This window comes from Pelecanus crispus, chromosome 11 (assembly GCF_030463565.1).
Source record: "Pelecanus crispus isolate bPelCri1 chromosome 11, bPelCri1.pri, whole genome shotgun sequence".
NCBI lineage: Eukaryota > Metazoa > Chordata > Aves > Pelecaniformes > Pelecanidae > Pelecanus > Pelecanus crispus.
Window position 1 is genome coordinate 7,148,724 of NC_134653.1, and position 21,673 is coordinate 7,170,396.

At 46.7% G+C, this 21,673-nt stretch overlaps 1 protein-coding gene across 1 annotated transcript in view; it reads left to right on the forward strand.

The window, feature by feature from the left end:
- The window catches only part of ADAP1 (ArfGAP with dual PH domains 1), a 63,791-nt gene that overhangs the window by 16,473 nt on the left and 25,645 nt on the right, over positions 1-21,673 (forward strand). The window contains exon 4 of the mRNA XM_075718632.1: positions 7,015-7,097. Coding sequence (XP_075574747.1) covers positions 7,015-7,097 — 83 coding nt within the window. The remainder of the gene's footprint in view (positions 1-7,014; positions 7,098-21,673) is intronic.

A 21,673-nucleotide genomic window follows, 5' to 3' on the forward strand; every position in this document is an offset into this window, starting at 1 on the left:
TCGCTGCAGTCCAGTCACTGCAATAGCATGAGTTGTTCTCAGCTTGCAGCCCTGGGTAGCATCGCGATGGATGACACCTCCACCCAGCACTGGCACCGTGCCGTTGTGTGCCAACCCACGTTCTGCAGCATCGAGAGGTTTTGATGCTTCTAATTACGACAACCCATGCTGGCTGGCTGCAGCGGCTGGGCAGGCTTTGTGGGAGCTGCCCTCAGACTCGGCGCGGCAGGATGCTGACGTACGAGACGTAATAAGGACAGGCTGTTTGTTCATTTGAAGCTTCTCAATTTTATAATGCTACTTCTGGAATCCCTCTACTCTGGTTGTTTGAAAAATTGCAAAGTTCAGAGCAAGAAGCAAGAAGTGCTGCAGCGCCAGCTTGTCCTTTTTAATTCTTGCCTACAATGTTGTGTTTGACTCCTTGGGAAATACGTGGTGCTTGCCTGCTGCATGTGGCTTCTGCATCCTCCAGAAACCCCACTGTGGCTTCCTGGCTCTGTCAGACACTTGGCGAAGGTTAGAGAAGTTGGAGGGGTGCTCTGGAGTTGCCCAGGGAAAATATACCAGCTCTGCAGAGGCAAAAAAACCACCCAACCGAAAAAAAAAAAAAATCCCCTTCTGTCCTCTCCTTTCATCTTCTGTCTGCCAGCAACTTGGCCTGCGCATCAGGAGCAGTGAGCAGAGCAGCCAACTTCTGTACCACTGGGGAGTCCCTGAGGCTGAAGTGAATCCCAGACTGGGATGTTCCTACACCACCGCAGCATTGGCCCAAAGCGCCTTGGGTGAGGAACTTAAACCAAAAAAGCCCTCTTTGGATGGTCATGAGTGGTCATGGCCCAGCTTTGTATGCCACAGCAGCAGACTGAGAGATGTAAGACAGCCTTTCCTGGGGCAGATACACTGCAAGCACATGGTTGAGTTTTGAGTCACCAGTGAGCAACAAGGGTAGGATTGCTTTTGAGTAAAAGCAGAGGAAAAAGGCTTTGTTCAGCTGTATGCTTGGCTGAAAACTGATAGAAGAAGATGGAGACAAGCTCTTACTGGGCTTTTGCCTTACTGGAAGTACATCCATGCCCCTGCCCAATACTTAACCTCATTTTCTGTTGCCTTTTTGCTTGATTTGGGAGCACAGAGAAGCGTTCTGCGGAACTATGTGTGAGCTGCAGTGCATTGCTCTGCTCTTCTCTCCGTGCTTCAATAAGTGGGAGCTACATCTGCTCCTTATGCGGAACACTTAAATATACTGACTGCCAGTACATTTGAGTACCTTGGTAGGAAAAATGGGGCAGAATGAAATGGCATGAGTTGTACTGGGTGGTTGTCTTATCTGGAACAAGATGAGACATCAGTCAGAGAGAAGATGTATCCCAGTGAGGCTCACAGCTTGAGGAGTCATCTACATAGTCATCTGAAGAAGAACAATTATTAGCAGAAGTGGCTCATTGTATTACAGTACGACTCAAATGTGCAGAGAGAAAATTGCCTAGTAAATCCCTGGAATTTTTTTTTTCCCCTTTCTTTATCATTTAAAGTTTGGTTCATTTGGTAGAGGAGCTACTGAGCTCATCACCTCAGTCTGGTGTCTGAAGGTCAGTCTGTCCCCCTCCTCTCCCATGCACAGGGCATAATGATGGTCAAGCATGCAAACTTCTCACCTAGTCTCCTCTTCCTCTGTCACCTCCTTTTGCTGGTACTTTATAGAGAGACTTCTTTAATGCTTAATGTCCAGAGGGGTAGAGCTGAGTGTTTTGCTCGGGCTTCTACTTATTAATAAGGGTCTTCAGATTTTACATCTATGGCTTTCAAAAGTGCCTGATGTCTTGGGTGTAAAGATTGAGGTGCTGCAGTGTGGGCTCTCGGAGTGGTCGCTTATCAGTTCCCAAGTGGTGGAGCCTCCTGTGGTGGCTCAAACTGGACACTCAGCCTCAGAAAGTCTCTGACTGAGCGTCGCTCTGCCATCAGCCAAGTGCCTGAGATCTGCCCGCTCCTTCAGTCCCAACCGGCCGCATGGTCTTCTCTGCTTGTCATTAATTTTCTCTTTGTTGTTAGCTCGTAAGCCTGTTAATTCATATAAATTCCTTTAATTTCCAAAGGAAGTTGCTACAAGGTTAGGACAGTACTGACACAGGCTGTTTCCTACACGTTTTTAATCTGTGTTTAACCAGTCTGAAAAATAGCGTTGTGGTGAACTGGACCATGCATGTAAAACAACCAAACAAAAAAAGGAACCAGTTAGCATTTTAATTGAGTGTATTATGATTTTGCATGCTCAAATTCAGCTTTAGCTTCTTCAAATCCATAATGCAAGATTTTTATGCCTTGATAGCCAAAACGCCTGTCTTCTTGCTCTCCTCCAGAAGCTTGCTGTTGGCCACTGGTCTTGGGGGGGTGGATGACACATCACTCCTGGGGCTCTGCAAGCTGGGGTGAGGCACAGAGCACCTGGAAGAAGCCCCCCCAGCTGTCTCATGCCTCCACAAAGCCATTTAAAAGCAAGTCCTCACAATGAGGACTTACCAGATAGGAAGAGATGTGGAGGCAGAGTGTGAAGCTGGACAGGCTTTTGGTCTATGCTGCAGTGGCTTTCCTTACAGTCTGAGCAAAAATTTGGACTCAGACTTAAAATTTCATTAAAATGGTTGTTTGACAGAAACTTGGCATAGCTGCGTCCACAGAGCTGCCTGTGGAAAGCAGATTGCTTTTTGCTGGAAAAACCTCTGACAAATTCCAGAAGCTACAAATTTGGGTTTTGGAAATGGTGTTCCTGGATGACATTAATTTCTTTTGTCTTTGTTGGACTTGATGGTGGCTCACAAAGATGCAATCAGAGGGTGGTAGTGGATGGTGTTGGATGTCTTTTGGGCCACTTTCACCTCTGGCTGGGGCTTCTTGTCTGTCGTACATCTCCTAAAAGCTATAGCAGCCATGCAGCCTCTGTGGTGTGTGCACTGTAGGGCGTCCTAGGAAAGCCAGCCCAGCTGAGGGTCTTGGGTAACAATAAATTGGAGACTATAAATTTGGCTGGACAGCACTCCTGCACAGAGCGCAATGAAGCCACGCAGCCACAGTTTGATATTAAACTGCTTGAACAGCTTTCCCCGTGGTGTTTTTTGCTGTGAGCGAAAGGCTTTGAGTATGTGGGACCAAGATAATACTGCTCCACTGGCTTCTTCTGAAACCTTCCTTGCTGGCCCTTTGACAGAGAGCACTTGTTTTCATGTGGGTGGCCAGGCAAGCAAACAAGTACCTAAAATGAGATTTGGAGGTCTTGGTATTGGAGGTGCTTTGTCGGCCTCTGAACCTGCCACGTCCCCAGTGCAGCACAGTCCTATTCCATTCAGGGGATGAATTTTCCCTTATTCTGCTGGAAATATGTTTTTTCCTTAGGGTTTTGGTTTTTTGTGGGTGGTTTTTTTTTTTTTCTTTGCTCCCAGGCTTTATCTTGATCATTACAAAGACCTTTCTGTTCTAATTGCCAAAAAATGACACATTCCCTGTAGCCAGCAGCCTGCCAGACTTTAGGTGGGCTGTTAAAGCTTTTGGAGTTGATCCTGAAAGCTGTGCATCTCCGCAGCTCAGGAATGATGCAGTTATACTTTTCTAACAAACACAAATGGCGTATTTGCTACATTATTCCATCACCAGAAACGCAATAAAATACCATGAGACTGTTGGTACAGTCCTTTCTGTTCACAGAACTCCTGTCGAAATCAAAGGGGAGGGTTTCGATGGAGGGTCCTCCATTCGGCACATGATGTCCACCCTGTGTTATTTACATACGTACTCACTTCAGGAAAAATACATTTGAACTAAAACACAACAACAGATGTTTAAAAGGCCCCTGAAGGCAGGGGAAATGAAAAGAATGAAATGGAGATCAGGTCTGAAGCCCACTGAAAATGGTGGAGAAGACTATGGCTTGAGGGACCTCTGGATAGACCCTACCCTCCAAATGGTCTCAGATCCCATAGATACCAGGACAAATATCTGCTCCTGTTTAAGTTCATCCAAGCTGTGCCAGTGAAACTAGGGTTTAATGCCAGACTTAAAAGCAGCTTTTTATGGCAGGATTGCCTCCAGTCCATGCAAGCAAGCGTGGTCAAGTCCCTGCTCAGCTTCTCTGTTGCATTGAAGGGAGATGCTGGACTCCTTGCCATCCTCGTTGGGTTTTTGTTTCAGTTTCTTTTGCTGGAGGAGTTCTGCTTTCTATAAAAAACCACTGGAGCAGAAGCTGCAGCTACTGGCCTTGCACTGAGTTGTCCTAACCCTGGGTTGCTCTTGCTGTATTCTGGGTTTGGGGAAATTATTGCTGAAAGGGCCTGGGTTTGTGACGATGAAGAAAGGAGAAGAACATGTGAGCTGTCAGAAAGTGCTTGCTGTGAGCTGGGAAAGCGGCATGGCTGGAGTCCTGTCTGGATGTGGGAGTTGCCATTGGAGCCACTTGTGTTCTGGCCTAAATGCTAAGAGAGGTTATCGAGAGCATTTTGCAGCTTCTCAGGATACCCCTTTGGGCAAGGTGCCTCACGGCTGCCCAATTTGCGCTCTCTTGCACAAAAGCTGTGGAGATATTGAACGACTGCTGTTGACAGTGTCATGGGAAATAAGTCGCTGCAGAGCGGTGTTCCCTAAGGCAGGAGATCAGCAGAGTGTATCTGTTGTACTATCTGCATTATACAGCAAGAGTGTTTTCCCACTGCTGCACATGAACCTTAATTTATACTGTATTTAAACATTCATACTGGAAGGCTGACTTTCAGAGACTCGGAACAGCTGCAGCTCCTGCTGAATCCACTGAAGTCAGCTGGAGCTGAGTGAATTTGCTTCCTTCTAGTTAAATCCCTACTCGTCTTGTTGAAAAGGTCCAAGTCTGGCTATGGTGATAACAAGCTGTCTGCAGCAGACGGGCTGGAAAAATTGCAAGAAGGGTAATAAATTTAAGTATTTGTGTTGATTTTATGATTAAATTTTGGTAGATTTGTTGATGAGCGGCAGAAGTATAGAAACAGGCAATTAAGTGCTACCTTTTTGGGTCATCAGTCTTCTATGTTTGCAGGCTACCATGTTGTGGATATCAGATCCAGAAAGAGCATCCTGCTTAACCCAGAACAGCCCCCTTGCACACTTCTACAAAACGCATCTGAACCTCCTGAGATGAACTGAAGATGGGTTGTACCCAAACCAGAGTGTAGTGCAGGGTGACAGCAGAAGGGAGATGGGTGTTCATCTTCAGAGTTCACAGTCAAACTTGCAGATGTGTGTGTAACAACTAAAGATCAGGCATGAAAACAGGAACAGAAGGGGGAAAGGCAAAGTTGGTGCATTATTTCTGTTACAGCAGAAGCTCACAGTTGAGTTTTGGGTGCAGAGAAGCTATGGTGCTCCCTGAGCCTTGTGGGAGGAGGCTGGCGCCCCAACCAAGGAGATGAAACAATGGGTGGGACAAATTATATGTAATTATTTCCTCCTTTACTGCCAGGAAACTGATTACAGCCACAGTTCTCATTGAATAAAGTCTTGCAGATTTGATGAATATGTTTGCTGTACCTGCAGATGAATTTTCATAAGCAGTGCTAGTATGCTTATCTTCTTTGAGCATTTCTGGAATGTGTCTGCTGAAAAGATAGCATTAAGTTTGCATAGTCAGCAAAAAGGAAAAGGTAATTGAGCATGTCAACAGTTTTCATTCGTGGAGAAGTTGATGTGTTGAAGTGTGATGGGTTTTACAGAGCATGCCCAATGCTGGGGGATCTTTTACTGTCATCAGTGTAGGCCACTTCGAAATGTCTGCTGTGAAGCTGGGATGACACGTGCCTTTATTTCTGTGTGTGATTTCTGCCTGCTTGGGCTATTTAAGTTCTAGGGCAATTAAGAACTAAGTGCAGTTAAAAATGGTTTGAAGTAATTCCTAGCATATTCTAGATCTAAACTACTTCATTAGTTCCATCACTCATGCTAAAAAAAAATAGCAAAAAAGTATTTATAATCTTTGGGGTATTTTTTCCTTTTTTGAAGTTAAGGTCTTGGTGTATAAATCATTGGTATCATTTTCAACATGAAAAGTAAAGAACTTCGTAATAGGCATGTTTCCTGCCATGCATCACAGATTTCTTTCTTAGACGTAGCAGTACAGGCTATGAGTTTGGAAGAGCTCTGCCAGGTGAGTTCTCACCACGCTCTGGTGTTTGGGTCCTGTGCTCCACAGGGTTCAGCCCTCACGTCATTACCCAGCCATGTTCTCCTGGTCTATTTGAGGCTTTCTCACTTTTCACCCCCCAGTTCCTTCCAAGAGGTTGGCTAGGGCCTGGGATATGACTGTCCTATGTCCCTTTCATTTTGAAGAAGTCATCTCTCACTTGAATTCCTGTTGTTCCTAGTTTGGGAGGTGTGTGACAACCTGCAGCAAGCTCTGTGTTCACTGAGTCACAGGTGTCACCCATCCTTGGGCTGGGCTTCCCGTCATGGTTACAAGTATAATTTTAACCTGACACATCACAATTTTTTTGAATAGCTGTCCATGCGTGACAAGGAGGCAGTATCTCTGCACCTTTGACTGCTGAAAGGCCATCATGTACATGCATCGCACAAGGCATACTCAATTTGTGCTTCCATATTGATAGCTTCAGGGCAAAGATTTTTGTTTTGTGTGCAGTTTGTTTTTTTCATTTACTGATCCCATCTACTAAAGAATGTAGTCTGAGGAAATTAGGTTTAAAATCGTTCATATACTGAGGGAATTTTGTGCAGAGGCTGATGGGGTGAGTGGGAACGGACTATTCTGCTAAATCTGTAAATTTTATTAAATAAGTTTCCAATAAAATTGAATGTACAAGAGAATGATTTATTGTTGTCCAACAATAAACAGAAGAAACCCTTGACTCCAGACTGTACAATGCAATTTTTGGAAGACTTTTAAATCACACTTGTATTTTGATTGAAGAATTAATGATTCTGCAGTCTTCCTTAGTGTATCTTGGACCATGTTTGCTTTTCTCTGTATTTTTTTTTTTTTTCCAGACTGCTGCGGGAACAGTGGATCAGAGCCAAATACGAACGAAAAGAGTTCATTTACAGTGAGAAGCAGGAGCCTTATTCTGCAGGTAGCAAAAGACACTTTTGGCAGATAAGTTTTTTGATGTCCAGCACCTTCTGTTTTTTCATCTCTGTTTATGTGTTCTTTATATTGATTATTGCTCGTATGTTGCTAAATAGGAGGAGAAAGTGTGGTCTTTTGGGAAAGACGCCTCCTGGTATTCCTTGTATTTGATTGGTAATATTGGGAATTTTAATACCTCATGGAAATAAATCAGTTATCAAGAGTCTTTCTGTTGACTTCCGTGGGCTGTTCACCAACAGCAAGTCAGATAAAGTACCAGTGAGTTTGTTTCTTGGTAGCGTGCGGCATGGAGCTGGATTGAAATGGAGCTAAGGGTCTTTGCCTCCTCAAGGTGACTTTTGTTTTGGAAAGATGAAGTAGGATTATTAGCATCGTTTTGTTAATGGTAGATAAATGTGCCAGGTCCCCCACTCTTCCCAAACCTCTGTTTCCACAGTACTTCAGGTGGTGTCAGTGGGACCTGGTCTCCTTGTAGTATAACAAACGCACAGTGTTTTGCAATTGCAAAGACCCACCACGTGTGACAGAGCTCATTTCAGCACCGCCAGCATGATGGGCAGAGTGACGGTGGGCTTGCAAAGGGGTGGTTTAGAAGAGCAGTGGATCGGATGATTTTCTGGCAGAAGGGCAGGGTTTGAAGAGGACGCGCAGGGCTTGACTGTGTTCGTTGTGTGGCTGCGCCAGCATAAGGACCGGCGTGAAAGTGCATGAAATTAGCTGGGTATTTCTTTGCTATAAGTTAAGTGGCGTTTAATTTATTCTGCATATTAAGTAGTTGACACCAGCTATGTGCTTGGATGACTCTGGGATAATGTTATTAGCAAAGACCATGTTACAGATGAAAGGTTAAATAAAATATTATTTTCATGCTGCTTTTCAAGACTAATAATAAACAGGTAGCTCCAGCAGTTTGCTGTTACTAAAACCACAATTAAAATCTTATCTCATACATTCTCAATTTATGTTTAGAGCATTTCTGCTCTATTTTGTATACGAGGCATGCACATAGTGTGTGTGTGTGGTATCCATGTTCATATATAGTACATTGTGCACATTTGTATTTTAGATTTTCAAAGCAGTCTGCTGGAGTTGGACATGTTCTATTAACAATAAATAGTTTGATTTCTTAGATAATTTTGGAATACATCTGCCAATGTGTGTATAACGTTCACCCAGGAATAACGTTTTCAATTTATACCATGCAACTTCCAGGTATAAAAGCTCAGATTCAACTAGGTACTTCAGGCAAACGCATAAATTTAAGCACACGATTAGTCCTTTCGACTCCAAGAAGAGTGTGTACCTGGTTAAAGTGAAGTAGGTGCTTCAGTGCTGTGTGGGAAGAAGGGCAGCGTGTTCTGAGCGCTCTGAAAAATATTATAGGAAGAGTTCAAATGGGAGTTTATTTTAGCAGCGTATTTTGTAGGTGTTCTTCAGTAATGTGGCTGCATAATATTTAACTGCATGGTGAAGCGATAGGGTTTTCTCCCCTCTCTTTGAAGTTCAAAAGCCATTAAATGTAGAATAGAAGAGAACAGGGCAAGCCATTTTAAATGAACAGTGCTCTGAGGAGGAGGGGGAGGGAAGGCGGGCTGGTGGGCATCTTGTAGGTTGTGTATGAGTGCTTTAGGTTGTATGTTGTCTTTCAGAATTGTACCATTGTTAAAATCCAGTGTAGGAGCTGTGCAAATGACCTGTGCAACAGGGATATCATTTGTTGATTCTTCTGGGCAGTAAATTCAAAAGGGAGCTTTGGCCAGGTGGTTCCTCCTTAGGATGGCCAGGTTGGTGTTACAACAAAACAAAGCTGGGGGGACACACGCCAAACTTGCAGTGCCAATTTTTCCCTTCTGCTGAACCATAACAGCCCCCAGGTGTGGTTGCACGCCCGTACTTCACTCTCTGCCAAACGGTGCTCCTTCTCCTGGGCTGCATGATGTAACTCGGTTGATGACGTTGCTTTCAGCTCTTCAGCTGTTACACTGGGAGTTGGTTGTTTCCCAGGGTTGTGGCTTGAGAAGGGAGCCCAGGGAAAATCCTGTGTCCTGTAGGAAAGCAGCACGCTGGAGATCATAGAATCACAGGATCATTTAGGTTAGAAAAGATCCTTCAGATCATCGAGTCCAACCGTTAACCTAACATTACCAAGTCCACCACTAAGCCGTCCCTAACAGAGATGTTCCCGTGTGCACCGGGACAGTTCTTGTATCGCTTGGGTGAGATGGGAGTATTTTGTTGTTGTGTCGTACACAGTGCTGGACCACCAGTTTTCCCAGCTGGTGAAAACCAGTGCCATCAAAGCTGGTCTGAACCGTGCCATCCAAGAGCCCTCCAAGACAGGCTGGAGCTTGGTGCTTGCAGAAGAAGCTCAGCCACCCCACACGTCCCAGCTCTGCCCTTCTCGCTGCTGGCAGGGGTTGATACAGCTTAGTGGCCGCGCCAGCGGCTAGGAGGATGCACCCTGCGCGGGGCAGACCTCCTGTGCCTGATTATGCTGGCCTCGGTGCGGTTGGGAACTGCGGAGGATCTGGGCTGTTGCTTTCCACTAATGACCTCCTGAACTGCCTGTGAACGCACCAAGGTGGGACCGACACTAGGACGCTCTCCTGCCCACCCCACATCCAGTTTGTGTCTCACTTGAACGTATGTATATCTTTTTTTTCTTTCTAATGCTGTCTTAGACCATTTTGTCTCACCATTCTGAATTCCCTGGAGGGGTGTTTGATTACCAGTTTCTAAGCATGAAACATTTTGTTGCTAATAGAGACGTCGGTATCCATTTTCTCATGTTTGTTGGAAGATTTAATTCCATTTTCCAATCCCAGGGGCAATTTTACATTCTGATATTTGTTCAATAATTGCATAAAAAATAAGAAAATGCTGTCTTTGAATAATTTTGAGCAACATCCTTTTCCAGGCAGCCTGATGAAACCCTGGTCAGAAATTAAACATATTTCAGAAAATCCTTTGGGGAGAGACTGTCTGGAGCCTGTAGATGCCAAGCAGAACCTATCATGGTCAAACTGACAGACTTAGGAGAAATGAGTCTCGGGACAGGAGTGTCAGATGTGCAGGTCAGAGCTGAGACAGGCGTGCAGGGAAGCCTGGCAGGAGGATGCGGCAAGTTCTTCAGCTGCTGGTGAAGAGTGTAAATAAGAGCCAGTGTGGGATGCAAAGGCAAGAGCTGCCCCAAAAGGCCTTGCATAGCCCCTGAACCGATGGGAAACGTCTGCCTTGTGAGAAACAGAGCGATCTGAGGTAGCGGAACCAGAATTGGGAAACAAAGACGCTTTGCACGTGCAGCAATCCCCGGCATGGGCAGCGCTGAGCACTGAAGCCAGCTCTCGAGCCTCACCCTAGTGAGGAGCTGTGGCTGTAGATCCACGGGTCCTGGTTCAGTCCCTGCATCGGGTGTCCCCTCCTGGGGATGTGCTGTTATATGTGGAGTCACAGCTGCTTACCCTTGGTAGAAGATTGCAGTGGAAATTCCTGTAAGGGAATTTTTAGAGAGTTTCTTGCTCCCCCAGGAAGCCTTGGAGCACAAGCCCATGCGCTGTTCACGGCTTTCAGCTCCTCTGCCCCCAGTTAGTTTTTCAAACTCTGATGGTTTCATTCCTGCGAAAGAGCCGTCGTTAATGAGTATATTAGCACCATTGATTTTAGTGTGAGGAGTCAGTTTGAGTTCAGATAGTGCAGGGGGATTAGTAAAACAGTGATTAAATGCTTCGGTGATCCACTATCGATTCTTAGATACACCCTTTTACGCACTTTTATACATTTAAGCTCTTAATTCAGCTAGTATGAGAACTAAATAATTTGTTCACCCTAGCCAGACTTTAGGAAGCAAAACATTATTTACACCGCAGCAATCCTGATTAACTGTGTCCCTTCCGCTAGCGATATGTTTGTTGCACAACAGCACAGAATAACACCAGTTTTAAGACCCTGACATTAACGTGTTTCAGGTTGGCTTTATCCCTTCTGATAAACGAACTTTCTAAACTACTGTCAGTCTCCACCTAATTATCCCTTTTAACAGAATTTAATGGGGCATGGGTGCTGAATTCTAGAAACGGATCTGGGTCTCAAGGTAATTGAAAGGTTTGATAATTTTTAAAAATATTTTGATCAATTTTAAAACACTTGGACTTTTTTCCCCCGCTGTTGATAGGCAGCAGTAATGGCAATGCTTCCCAAAAGTCCTGCTGAAAGTTAATTCATTTGGATGCTTTTGAGTCCTCTTAAACAAATGAATTTATTTTAACCAAGGGAGAAATGGAGGAAGCAAAAGGGAACAGTGTTTGCAGGGCTGGAGCCTGCAATTATGTTATAAACTGGCCAAGGTGCAGCTGCTCTAATGCATCTCAGGCCACAGATGAGAGAATGGGATGTTCGTGTGGCCAAGAGAGAGCAAAAGGGAGTCGTTTGCTCCTGTGAACTTGGCTTTGGCTCCTGATGAACCCATCGTGTTGCTGCTGGGATGCCAGGTGGAATCAGTGCCCTGGGACGAGCCGAAGCCCAGCCTGGGAGGAGCTGTGGGCAGGGAGAGTACATCTTCGGGTCTTTGCTTTAACGTTAGCAAATGAAGTGGGAGAGCTCTTACACCAGGTGTTTAATCCCTTAATGCTTGTCAGGAAAAATGGTTTAACTTCACTGCTAGGACTGTGAAAGCACCTATCCATGGGATGGACGTGGCTGGTGCAGTCTGAGAGGGCTGATGGGTATCCCCAGCAGCAGACAGAGATGCTGGGCTGTGCAAAAGCACTTGCCACCCGTTCCTTGAAAGCATTGCCTGAGATAGTTCAGCAATGATTTATATGCTCTTGGACCAGGGTGTAGGTGCCTTCCAGCACACTGTGCTTTCCAGTGAGGCGCGGGGTAAACTGGGCACAAACAGCAGCATCATCAAGTGCAGCTTTCTGCAGCTTTGCTGTGAATGCTCCCTTCTTGTGTTTCCTATAAGTACGCCAGTAAATCCTATCACTGTTAATTTATCAGATGGTGGAAGAGCAGTCAGAACAGGAGAAGATTCACAGTTGGGTACAGCTGGTAAAAAGTGCTGCTACCAGCTCTGCACGCCGGTGCGATTCCCTTGCAGTAGGACTGGGGAACAGCGGTTTTCCCTCGCTCACGGCGGATGCTGTTGCATATCTTTCATGTTGGTTCCCGAAGGCATTCAGGATGGGAATGCATCATTTGCAAGGGAGAAGGATAATAAATGCCGACAAGCATTGCTGCTTTCATTCTTTAGTCATGGCAGGTTGGAGCTCCTCAGCTGATATAAATTGTCATAGGTCCCATGAAAATGGTGGAGGAATTCAGATTTACACCGGCTCAAGATATAAACCCCATCCTTCAGGGGGGAAGTTGGAGTTGTCTTTGATTATTTGATTGGCAGTTATATAGCTGGGTGGGATGGCCTGTTGGACTGCAGAGTAAGATAATACGATGGTTACGACAACCTTAGATGGCCTGAGAGCTTCCACTGGAGCAACTGGGAAAGCGAGAAGATTTGCCCCAAATCTTGCCTATATTAGCAAAGTCAAAGATGGTCAGGGCTTTAGCCTCTGTTGGCTTGTATTCCTGTATTTATAGCACTATGGACTAGATCTTATTGTCATTATTCAGGTGAGCTCTAGGTTTACCTAGGTAGTTACAAAGGGTAGGTAGCATTTGTCTGAAGGTGCCTATTTGCTTGTACTATCTTCTGTCAACACTGTAAAGATTACTTGGCTTATATGTTATTTTGTATTTGTCTGCAAATATGATGGCAAAATAAATTATGAGACATGAAAGAACCCCCTAAAATAGTAAAATCTGTTAATATGCACTTTCCATTCCATGTGGCTCTTGCATAATTTGGGCAGCAGTCTGAATTAATTTTCCCCTGCACTTGCACAGTTGGAAGGAGCTCTGACTGCAAAGCGCTAGAGAAAACGCACGGGACATAAATACGTTCTTTCTCAGTGTGAGAAAGATACCCTTATTAGTTCAGTCTGACCTGCAGTGATGTAATGCGGTTTATTTTGGGCATGATCAGACAAAGCAGTGAGCAGTGTTGCAGTTAAAACCCGATTATTTTAACAGACAGACCTCATCCTCTGCTCTTACCCCATTTCAGCTAGCTAGCGGGCAGCCACGAGTGTCAGAGTGACGCCGGCTCTGCCCTGTGTTTTTTCACAACCTCAGAAGCAAGGCTTCTTTCTCCTGCTGCACACACCACTGAATTACAGGGCTGAGCAGCACCTGGAGAACAAACCAGTGCTAATGGCAACCTGAAAGGGCACAGGTTTTATTGCACATCAGACAGCCCATAGCACCGGGGGGAGTCTGCCAGGCAACCAGAGTAAAGAAATAAAGCATCAGCTTGAGGGCTCCTGGAGTCATTTGCTAAGATGTTAATGCATATGGTCTTTAAGGAGGTGCTCGTGCAGAAGGGAGTGTGAAACCATACGTGAACCGGCACCATCCCCTTTGCTTTGCAAGCACACACAGTAAAACCCGGTGGTGGATGTGGCATGGAAGAGAGGAGATTCGGTTGCATGGTGTTGGTGGTTTGATGGGTGCCCAGGGGCAGGCGGTGTCTTTTGAGCTGTGATTGTTTGCACAAAGAGAGGATGAGAGCGCAGAGGGAAGGAAGGAGACGGGAGACCGTAGGGTCGCAGCCGTTCAGAACTGCAGCAAAGGGAAGGTGATCAGGAATTTCCCTGCAAAATGCTTTTTGTCCTTTTTCATCAGAAATTTTCACAGGAAATGGCCAACTTCAGTGAATTCACAAATTCGAAATGCAATTAGAGAATTAATAATCTTCTTACTCGCCCACTTTTCATTTGTGGGCAAGGAAAAAAAGTGCATAGAAAATTTCAGAAGGTCAAATTGCTGACATGAGAAGTGTCCAGTCTAATGGTTTTATTTTTGAACCGTGATATGTTGAGAGTTTCTGACAGGTTGACTTATTTCTGTTATATTCTTTAATTTCTCAGAAAAACACCCTCTCTTCTCTGGCCAGTAGCATTCCCTCCTCCCAGTTATTAGCAGAGAGCAGCCTGGGGGTCTGGGAAGGGGAGCTGGGGCGAGGAGAGGGCTTTGCAGAGGACGAGGGCCGTGTCCTGGGGAGATGGGCACGGACACGGTTGAATTTGTTTGTGCTACAGCCTGCTCTGATGGGATGTGGTGCCGAGGCCAGGTTGCGCCCATCAGCCAGGATCAGAGGAGGTGAAAGCCCATCCCAGCCCCACAAGGATGTGGTCATGCTGCCATGTTGGGAGGGTTGGTCTTGGGAAAGACTGGAAGCACATCCCTTATCACTGTCCTTGGGGATGGCGGCTCTGCCTTAGGAAAACTCGGACTTTCACCTGACACATTTGGTATTACAGCTCTTCGGAGCAGTCTAGAAGAGTCCATGGAGTGATTGCCAGTTAAATGCTGTGCTTTGGGGCTAGCAGAGCCTGCTGTGTGTCTGGTGTGGGATCGCATCCCCTGACCCTGCAAGAGGAGGGGGGTCCTTGCTGGGCCTGCAGGCTCAGGGGAACAGGGCATCTTCTGTGCAGTCAGAAAGATTTTTATGCTGCAAACTGCTGGGGATAAAGTAGTGAAAGAGAGCATGCTGCTCAAAGGAGAGGCATTTTATCCAGCATCCTTTCACATACACATACTTGCCTGTGCCAATAAATCACCGCCCTGCAATACAGCCTTCTCAGGCTTGGCTGCAGCTCCCTTGAGGGGAAGGGTGGTTGAAGTGAAACAGAAATTCACGCTGGTGAAAAGGCTTAAAGAAAGAGACATCCGCAAAAGCTCAGTTCAGGGCCCTGTAGTGGTATCAGGGTTGTGGCAGCAGGTTGTTCCTGGATTTGGGCTTCCATGAGAGGTGCAAGAGAGGCAAGGGTCATTTTTTTTTTTTTCTTTTACTGCCCTATTTCTGCCTCGGCTACTGCGAATCTGCATTGCTCCGTCGATGCTTGTGCTGGTTTATGCTGTCTGAAATGCTGGATGCGGGAGACTGCTCCCTCCCGTTGGACCTGCTCTGTGGTCAGAGCATCATGCCATGAATAGTGAGATGCCCTTCCTCATGCAAGCCTTGGCAACATCTGATGAAATCGTACTGTGGGAACAACTCAATACAGACGACACAAAGCTGTTGTGTGAAACCATCTTCTTGCAGGTGGGAAGAAGTGCCATAGGTGCTTCCTGTAGCATCCTTTAACTGCTGATGCGACAAGCCCATTAGATAAAATAGTTGAATCGAAACTCTATTTTTGCAAAGGCGTTATGAGCTAAATCAAGAGCTGCTTTTAGCACTGGGGGTGATTTGAGCCAGCTAATGTATATGCTCAGGATGGTAGCTGGCTGCCATCTCAGCTTCTCTCATACAGACCAGTGTGAAGATCATTTCGTCGCCATTTTTTCCCCAAATGCAACCCACCTCCTTGGCTGATGTTCCTGTTTAAATTTCCAGCAACTCCATGAAGTTCTCCTGGCTTTTCCCAGGTGAAGAACTGTGGGTGGTCGCAGTGATGCTGTGCTAAGCAGTGAGCAAACGCAGAGCAGGATGGCAGTACAGTTGAGCGTAAGGTAAGAGCAGGCAGATGCTGGCCCCTCAGAGAAAAAGAGGCAGCACCCTGCTACAAGGGTGATTCTGCAAAAAGCAGGGATGAGGCCGATTTTTTAAGTGTGTAAATTATCCCATTGCTTTATAAGCAAGAAAGAGCGGAGTGTTTAGCAACTACAGGAAGCTACATCTGGCTGAAATTGTCCAAGATGCTGAGAAGCCAGAGGGGGAGATGGACGGACGATGCTCACATAAGCTTTGGTTCCTTAGGAAACAGAGCTCATGAGAGCAATAAGAGAAACCATGTGATAAAAGCAACTATTTCTAGGCTTATCAACAACAACTCGCTGGGCTTTGACCAGGCACCGGTGTGTGCCGTAGGAGAGCGCGGTGATGCAGAACAAGGTCACCTGCCCGGCTCGCCCCTCGGCAGCAGCGCCTTGCGAGGCACTGGGCGCACTGGTGTGTGCAGGAGCATCCCACTGCTTTTCGGGGTGTTTGGCTGTTTCAGGTTTGGTGTGTTTCTCAAAAAATCTACCGGCATTTCCACGCTGTGCCTGGACACCGGCATGGCTGCCGGTGCAAGTGTGGGTGTACCTGGCCACGGTGCAGGGCAATGCGCTGCCTCTCTAATACGACCTGACAAGGTATATAAATACTTTAGCATCGGTTTCTGGGTTTTTTTTTCCCCTTTCCACCTTCTCTCCCTTCCCCCAGTCCCCTACGTGCTTAAACATCCCCTCGTGATAAAAATAGCCTTTGGTGTCAATGCGGGGCTGAGCGGAGCTGCCATCGCCCTTTGTCCGAGGGGCTGCGGCACAAACCTGGGGGCAGCTCCCGCGAAGGTTCAGTCCCGGAGCAGATCTGCTGACTGATGTGACTGGCTTTGCAATAGCAGCTCGGGGCAGTTTGTAATTGGGCCATAAGCGCTTTGTTAAGAAAAATAGGTTTATAATCTCCGCTACCTGTTGGGTCTTTTGAGCAGCGGAGAAATCTTCGCAATGGTTTGTATTAATGTACCCAAAGCCTTCCCTACAACCTAGTGATGGCCGTGGAGGTGTTTCTGGTGACAGCAGTGAGATTTGAAATGTCATTCTATAAACATTAAATTACATTAGACTCTGAATATCAGAATAAAAGTTTTAGAGTCACATAATGCTGTAAAATTATAAGTCACTTTAAGGCCCAGCCTGCATTATGTGCCTGTAAAGTGAATAGTACCACACAAATAAAAAGTTTATTTTCTCCTCATTCTCTTTTTTTGCTGGCAAGTTTCCCATAATGCCAGTGGCTTGCTTCTTGATTTACACCATATATAGAAATTTAGAAAAAGCCTAATTATAACTGTCTCTTCTGACATTTTTTGAGTTGAACTTCTGAAAGCACTGCCTACATCTGTAATCTTGATCCAAAGATCTGAGTTTTTCAGGAGTTTCTGTGAGTGTAAATCTCTATTTAACCTCAATGCACATGTGACTGATGGGCAAACGGAGCTGTCAAAAGCTTTAGCAGGCCTTGATCTTAGTCCATAGAGAGGAATTTTTGATATAAAGAAATCAGTTAATTTATTTCTACTTATTAGCCTCAAAGAGGAGTTGCTGCTTTGCTCCGACTGCTTTTTAATGTCACTGTTATCTGATGCTAGTTGTAAAATGGATTAAATCCTCTTCTGATGCTTGAAAGGCTCAAGTATTAGAGCTGGGCTTTGAGAGAAGCTCCGGCATTTTCTGCTGCCGTCCCCCTTTGATGGGAAGTGCTTGTTTTCATGACGCAGGGCTGCAGCATGCGTTGGGAAGATGCGGCTGTTGCAGGATCTGCAGAGCATCCCTCACTGTGAGGTGCTTTTTGGTACCACCGTCTTAGCCCCTCTCTCCCAATCCCTGTAAGCAGATGCCTCAAAGACCTAGGGATGGAGATAAAAAAATAGTAGTAGTGCAGCTAAAAAGCAGCAAAAATCAGGGTAGCATGATATTTTGTTGTAAATTCATGTAGACTTTTGCAAAGCAGAGATTTGGACATGAACAAGGAGATGTTTTGTGGTAGGAAGTCATAACACCAGTTCCCTGCAGTGTCTGCTGGTGCTTGGTGTGCACGCTAGGATTGCATCACTGCTGCCTTCTGTTAAATCATGGTTTCCAGTAAATTCCCAGCAGCCGCTTCCGGTATTTGGCTGAACCAAATTTGTGTTGCAAATCTCTGTGTTCAATCCTGCCCTTTTCTGTAAGATCTGGGCTGCTCTGTGCCAGAGTCTGCCTGCATTTTCACTCTCCCCAGCTGAAACCACAAGCAATTCCTCTGCTTGGCACTGATACCCCTTGCAGTTTGTGCTTGTGTGGTGGTACATCTTCCCCCTGCCCCTGTTTTTTTTTTCTGTCCTGTCCTGCATTCGTGACAGCTTGCACCCTGGGGGAGCTGAAGATGCGAAGATGGAGGTGACCTCGGAAGGTGGCTGGATTTGTGTCTGAATGAGGAGCCCAGGGCATAAGGATGCTGCACCTCTTCGGCATGGAACTCTGCCCCATCTCAGTGTCCCAGAGCATAAAATGATTTGGCACCACAGCCTGTGGCATGCAAGGACCATACCAGGGAATTGGCTTCCTGGCTGAGTTTTGCAGCCTGCTGCAAGCTTGGTGGTGCACGGCTCTGCCAATGCATCTCTTGTGGTCCTTGGAGCAGTGGGGAGCATGGGGGGCGGGATGCGGGAGGGCAGGCTCAGTGGCAGTGGGGCTCTAGCCCTCTCCAAAAAGGATGCAAACCTCATCGTTGTTTGCTTTTCAAGGGAGCATAAGAGTATTTTTGCATTTCAAGGGTGCATAAGAGCATTACGCGCAGATTGCATCCAGTGCTCTGGGTGCTGTACGGATGCACCGAAAAAGCAGCCCTGGTCCAGAGAGGTTATAATCAAAGAGCATTTAGCCGAGGGCTGGGTATGTGAGTGTCCGGGTGGAAACTGCAAACCCTGCAGTTCCCCCAACCCAGTATCAAGGTTACTGGAGGCTGATGTGCTGTTGTCAGGAGAGGGTTAAAGCACAAGCATCCCTCCAGCGAGCAACCTTGCCGGGCACAGAAACCTCCTTCTCATGCTGCCGGAGCCACAGAGAGGGCTTCTGTTCTGTGGGCACTGACATCAGCTGCCGGCCAGGACGTGAGTCATGCCAGGAGCCAGGCTCGGCGAGCGCTCGTCCCTGGGTGCTGCCTCTTCATAGCCCCGAGCGGGCTCTCCACGGCCGGAGAGAGCTGTTGGGCATCTCACGTACTGTGGGGATGGTGCTTCCTCAGAGCACACATGCTCCTGGACTAAAGCTGCTGGTGTGCCTCGCTTGGTGGGTCCGAGCCCCCATGGCTCGGTCCTCACCAGCGCGGCCGCCTGGCAGGCACTGGGTGCGGCGTTCGCAGCCCCAGGAGCAGGGCAGGGGGTGATGCCCCAGCAGGTGGGTGCGAGGTCAGGCATCTGCACCCATGTGCCAGCGTTTGCGCCGTGGATTTTGGGTACAGAAAAGGGGAACTAAGGGCTGGGGTTCTTCCTCCTCCCCCCCCCCAAATTTTTGACTGATAGGGAGGAATAGTTTAAGCTGAAAGGCTCTGGAAAAAAATGGAAATGGATGAAGAGGAAAACTCTACGGAAAACTATGTTCAGCTGAAACAGATGGGAGACCGTTTGCTGATGCCCAGCCTCCTTTTCATGTCTTTCCAGTATGATCCTGCATTTAACATTACACAGCTCCCTGTCAGGACTTGCTCCAGGAAACCTTTCCCCATTCTCTCCTTGGAGGTTTGAGGGAAATGTAGTCATTGCTTTAAAACAAACGACTACTTCTTCTTCCTTGGCATGCCCTGACGCCGCACTCGCAGGAAGCGGATGGGGGTGTGAAGCTGTGCAGCTCACCTCTCCTGCTCTCTGCAGCCTCATCCAGAGCAGAATAAAAACTCACGCAACAGCCTGTCTCCAGGGTGAATAAATATTGAGCCAAATTGCCCTGGAAGGAAAGGGATCCATTTGAAAAAATCCACTAAAGAAACCAGCAGCAGATACAATCTCCAGCCGGACTAATGGTATCCGCTGCAGTGTCAGCAGTGAGTCCAGGCAAGGTGGTGGAGAAAATGGGTCCCGCTAGAGAGCTGCCTGCGGTGGGTCCGCTCAGCCCTCGCTCCCTATAGCGGCTTTGCGATACAAATTATTTAAACTTCAAACATGGAGCCTACTGCAGCGAAGTCAAGGTGCATCAAAGAGCTGTTTAACAAACTAAACTAGGGAGGAGGATGCAAGGGGAGATCGCAGTGTGTTTGTCATCTTATTTTTTTCTCCTGCAAGGGGAGCAGGCCTGTGACAGGGACCTGCATGTGGCATCGTCCCCGTGCCAGGATGCGCTGACGTTTCAGCAGGGCAGGCATCATACGACCAGGACCCGGAGCAGCCTTTTGGTACCTTCCAGCAGCATTTGGAAGTGCTGATTCAGAGTCAGTGCAGCCCCTCTGAAAGAATAACGCCGCCTCGTGCGGCTCCATTAAAATCAAAGGAACGCGGTGCGCCGTTTCCCAGCCTCACGAAGGAGGCACTGTGCAAAGTCACCACCAGACAACAAAAGGAAAAGGCTGCAAATGCAAAAGCTTTTCTTTTGGAGATAACTTTTGTGCTTTTTTTTTTTTTTTTCCTACCTGTCTGGGCCGTGGCAAGAGGCCAGCAACTGCTGTTACGCTCTCCAGGAAATTTGTGAATGTTGCAGTGACCCAGTGATGGGGTGAAGAGAAATCAATATTCCTCTTACAGATAGCTGCTGTAGGAAGAAAAACATCTAGCAAAGAGAAATACACTGATGTCTTCAGCTCCCCTAAAGCAGAAAAGCATTTAGGCAGCCAAAAATGGTGGGTGAAGACCTGTGGGTCCGAGCTGGAGCGGTGGAGGAGGAGGAGGAGGAGGAGGAGGAGGAGCAGTTGGCCAAGCAAGGCGTTGGCAGCCGGCTCTGGGGAGGGGGTAGCACCGCCGCGAGCTAAAGCTGGATGTTCACAGCTAGTTTAGGATCCAGCTGTAATTTTAACAGCTGGTTCTGTCAAGCTGCCTTCGGCGTAGCTCTGATCCAAGCTTCTATAATTAGCCAAAGAGCAGCAGCTCTCGTGCAAAAACTAAAGCAGCAGCAATGCTTGTTGCAGGGGAAGCAGAGTGGCATGGGACTGAGCCTTACTGAAAGGGGTAAGGGCTGGCCCATGAAATTTTAAATAGTTGTGGTTTGGTCTTTTTTTTTCCTCCATCTAAACACTTTGTGCAAAATGTTTGGTTAGTTTTTTTTCCCCTCAAAAAAGCACACCTAAGAAATGTTGTTTCGTTTTGCATCATCCTTAACAGAAATATTTACATTTGTCAGCTCAAATCAAAACAGTTTCATTTGTGGTCAGTTTGAGGTCAGTTGTATTTGCTGAACTCGTACAATTTCTCATGGGCGAGATGGTCTGATACGCTCCTGCCTCTGGATTCTCAGTGGCTGGATGCACTGCCTGTGTTTTGGGTTGTGCTTTGGATGCTCCCTGGAGATGCCCTGAGCTGTTGTGCCTCAGGGAGAGTCAGTCCACCCAGCGAGTGTAGGCTATAAGATCAGTAAGTGTACGAAACACCCCAATTATAATTAGCATGAGTCACTTCTGTCCTTGAGCTTTCCCTATTGGAGGTCAACCAACTTGAAATACTGTATGTTGACATTGCTCAGGCTGCCTGTTCCTGTAACCTTGAGTTTTTGCAGTCAATAAATGGATCTATACTAATTGGAGAGAGCTGAAGAGAAGTACCAGTATCACAGAAGTATCTCCATGCTTTTGATGACACTTAGGGAAAGAATAGGGGAACCATCCCTTTCTATTTCTCATGGTTTATGAAGGTAGTTCTCGCTGTCCGGATCTCCCGGTGTTTCTTGGTGTTTTTATACCATGCACGTTCATGTTCCTTGTGTAGTGACACAGGACCAAAAGGCTGGTGCATCTTTCTTGTGCTAAAGAGAAGGGAGGGACTAGGAAGCAATATG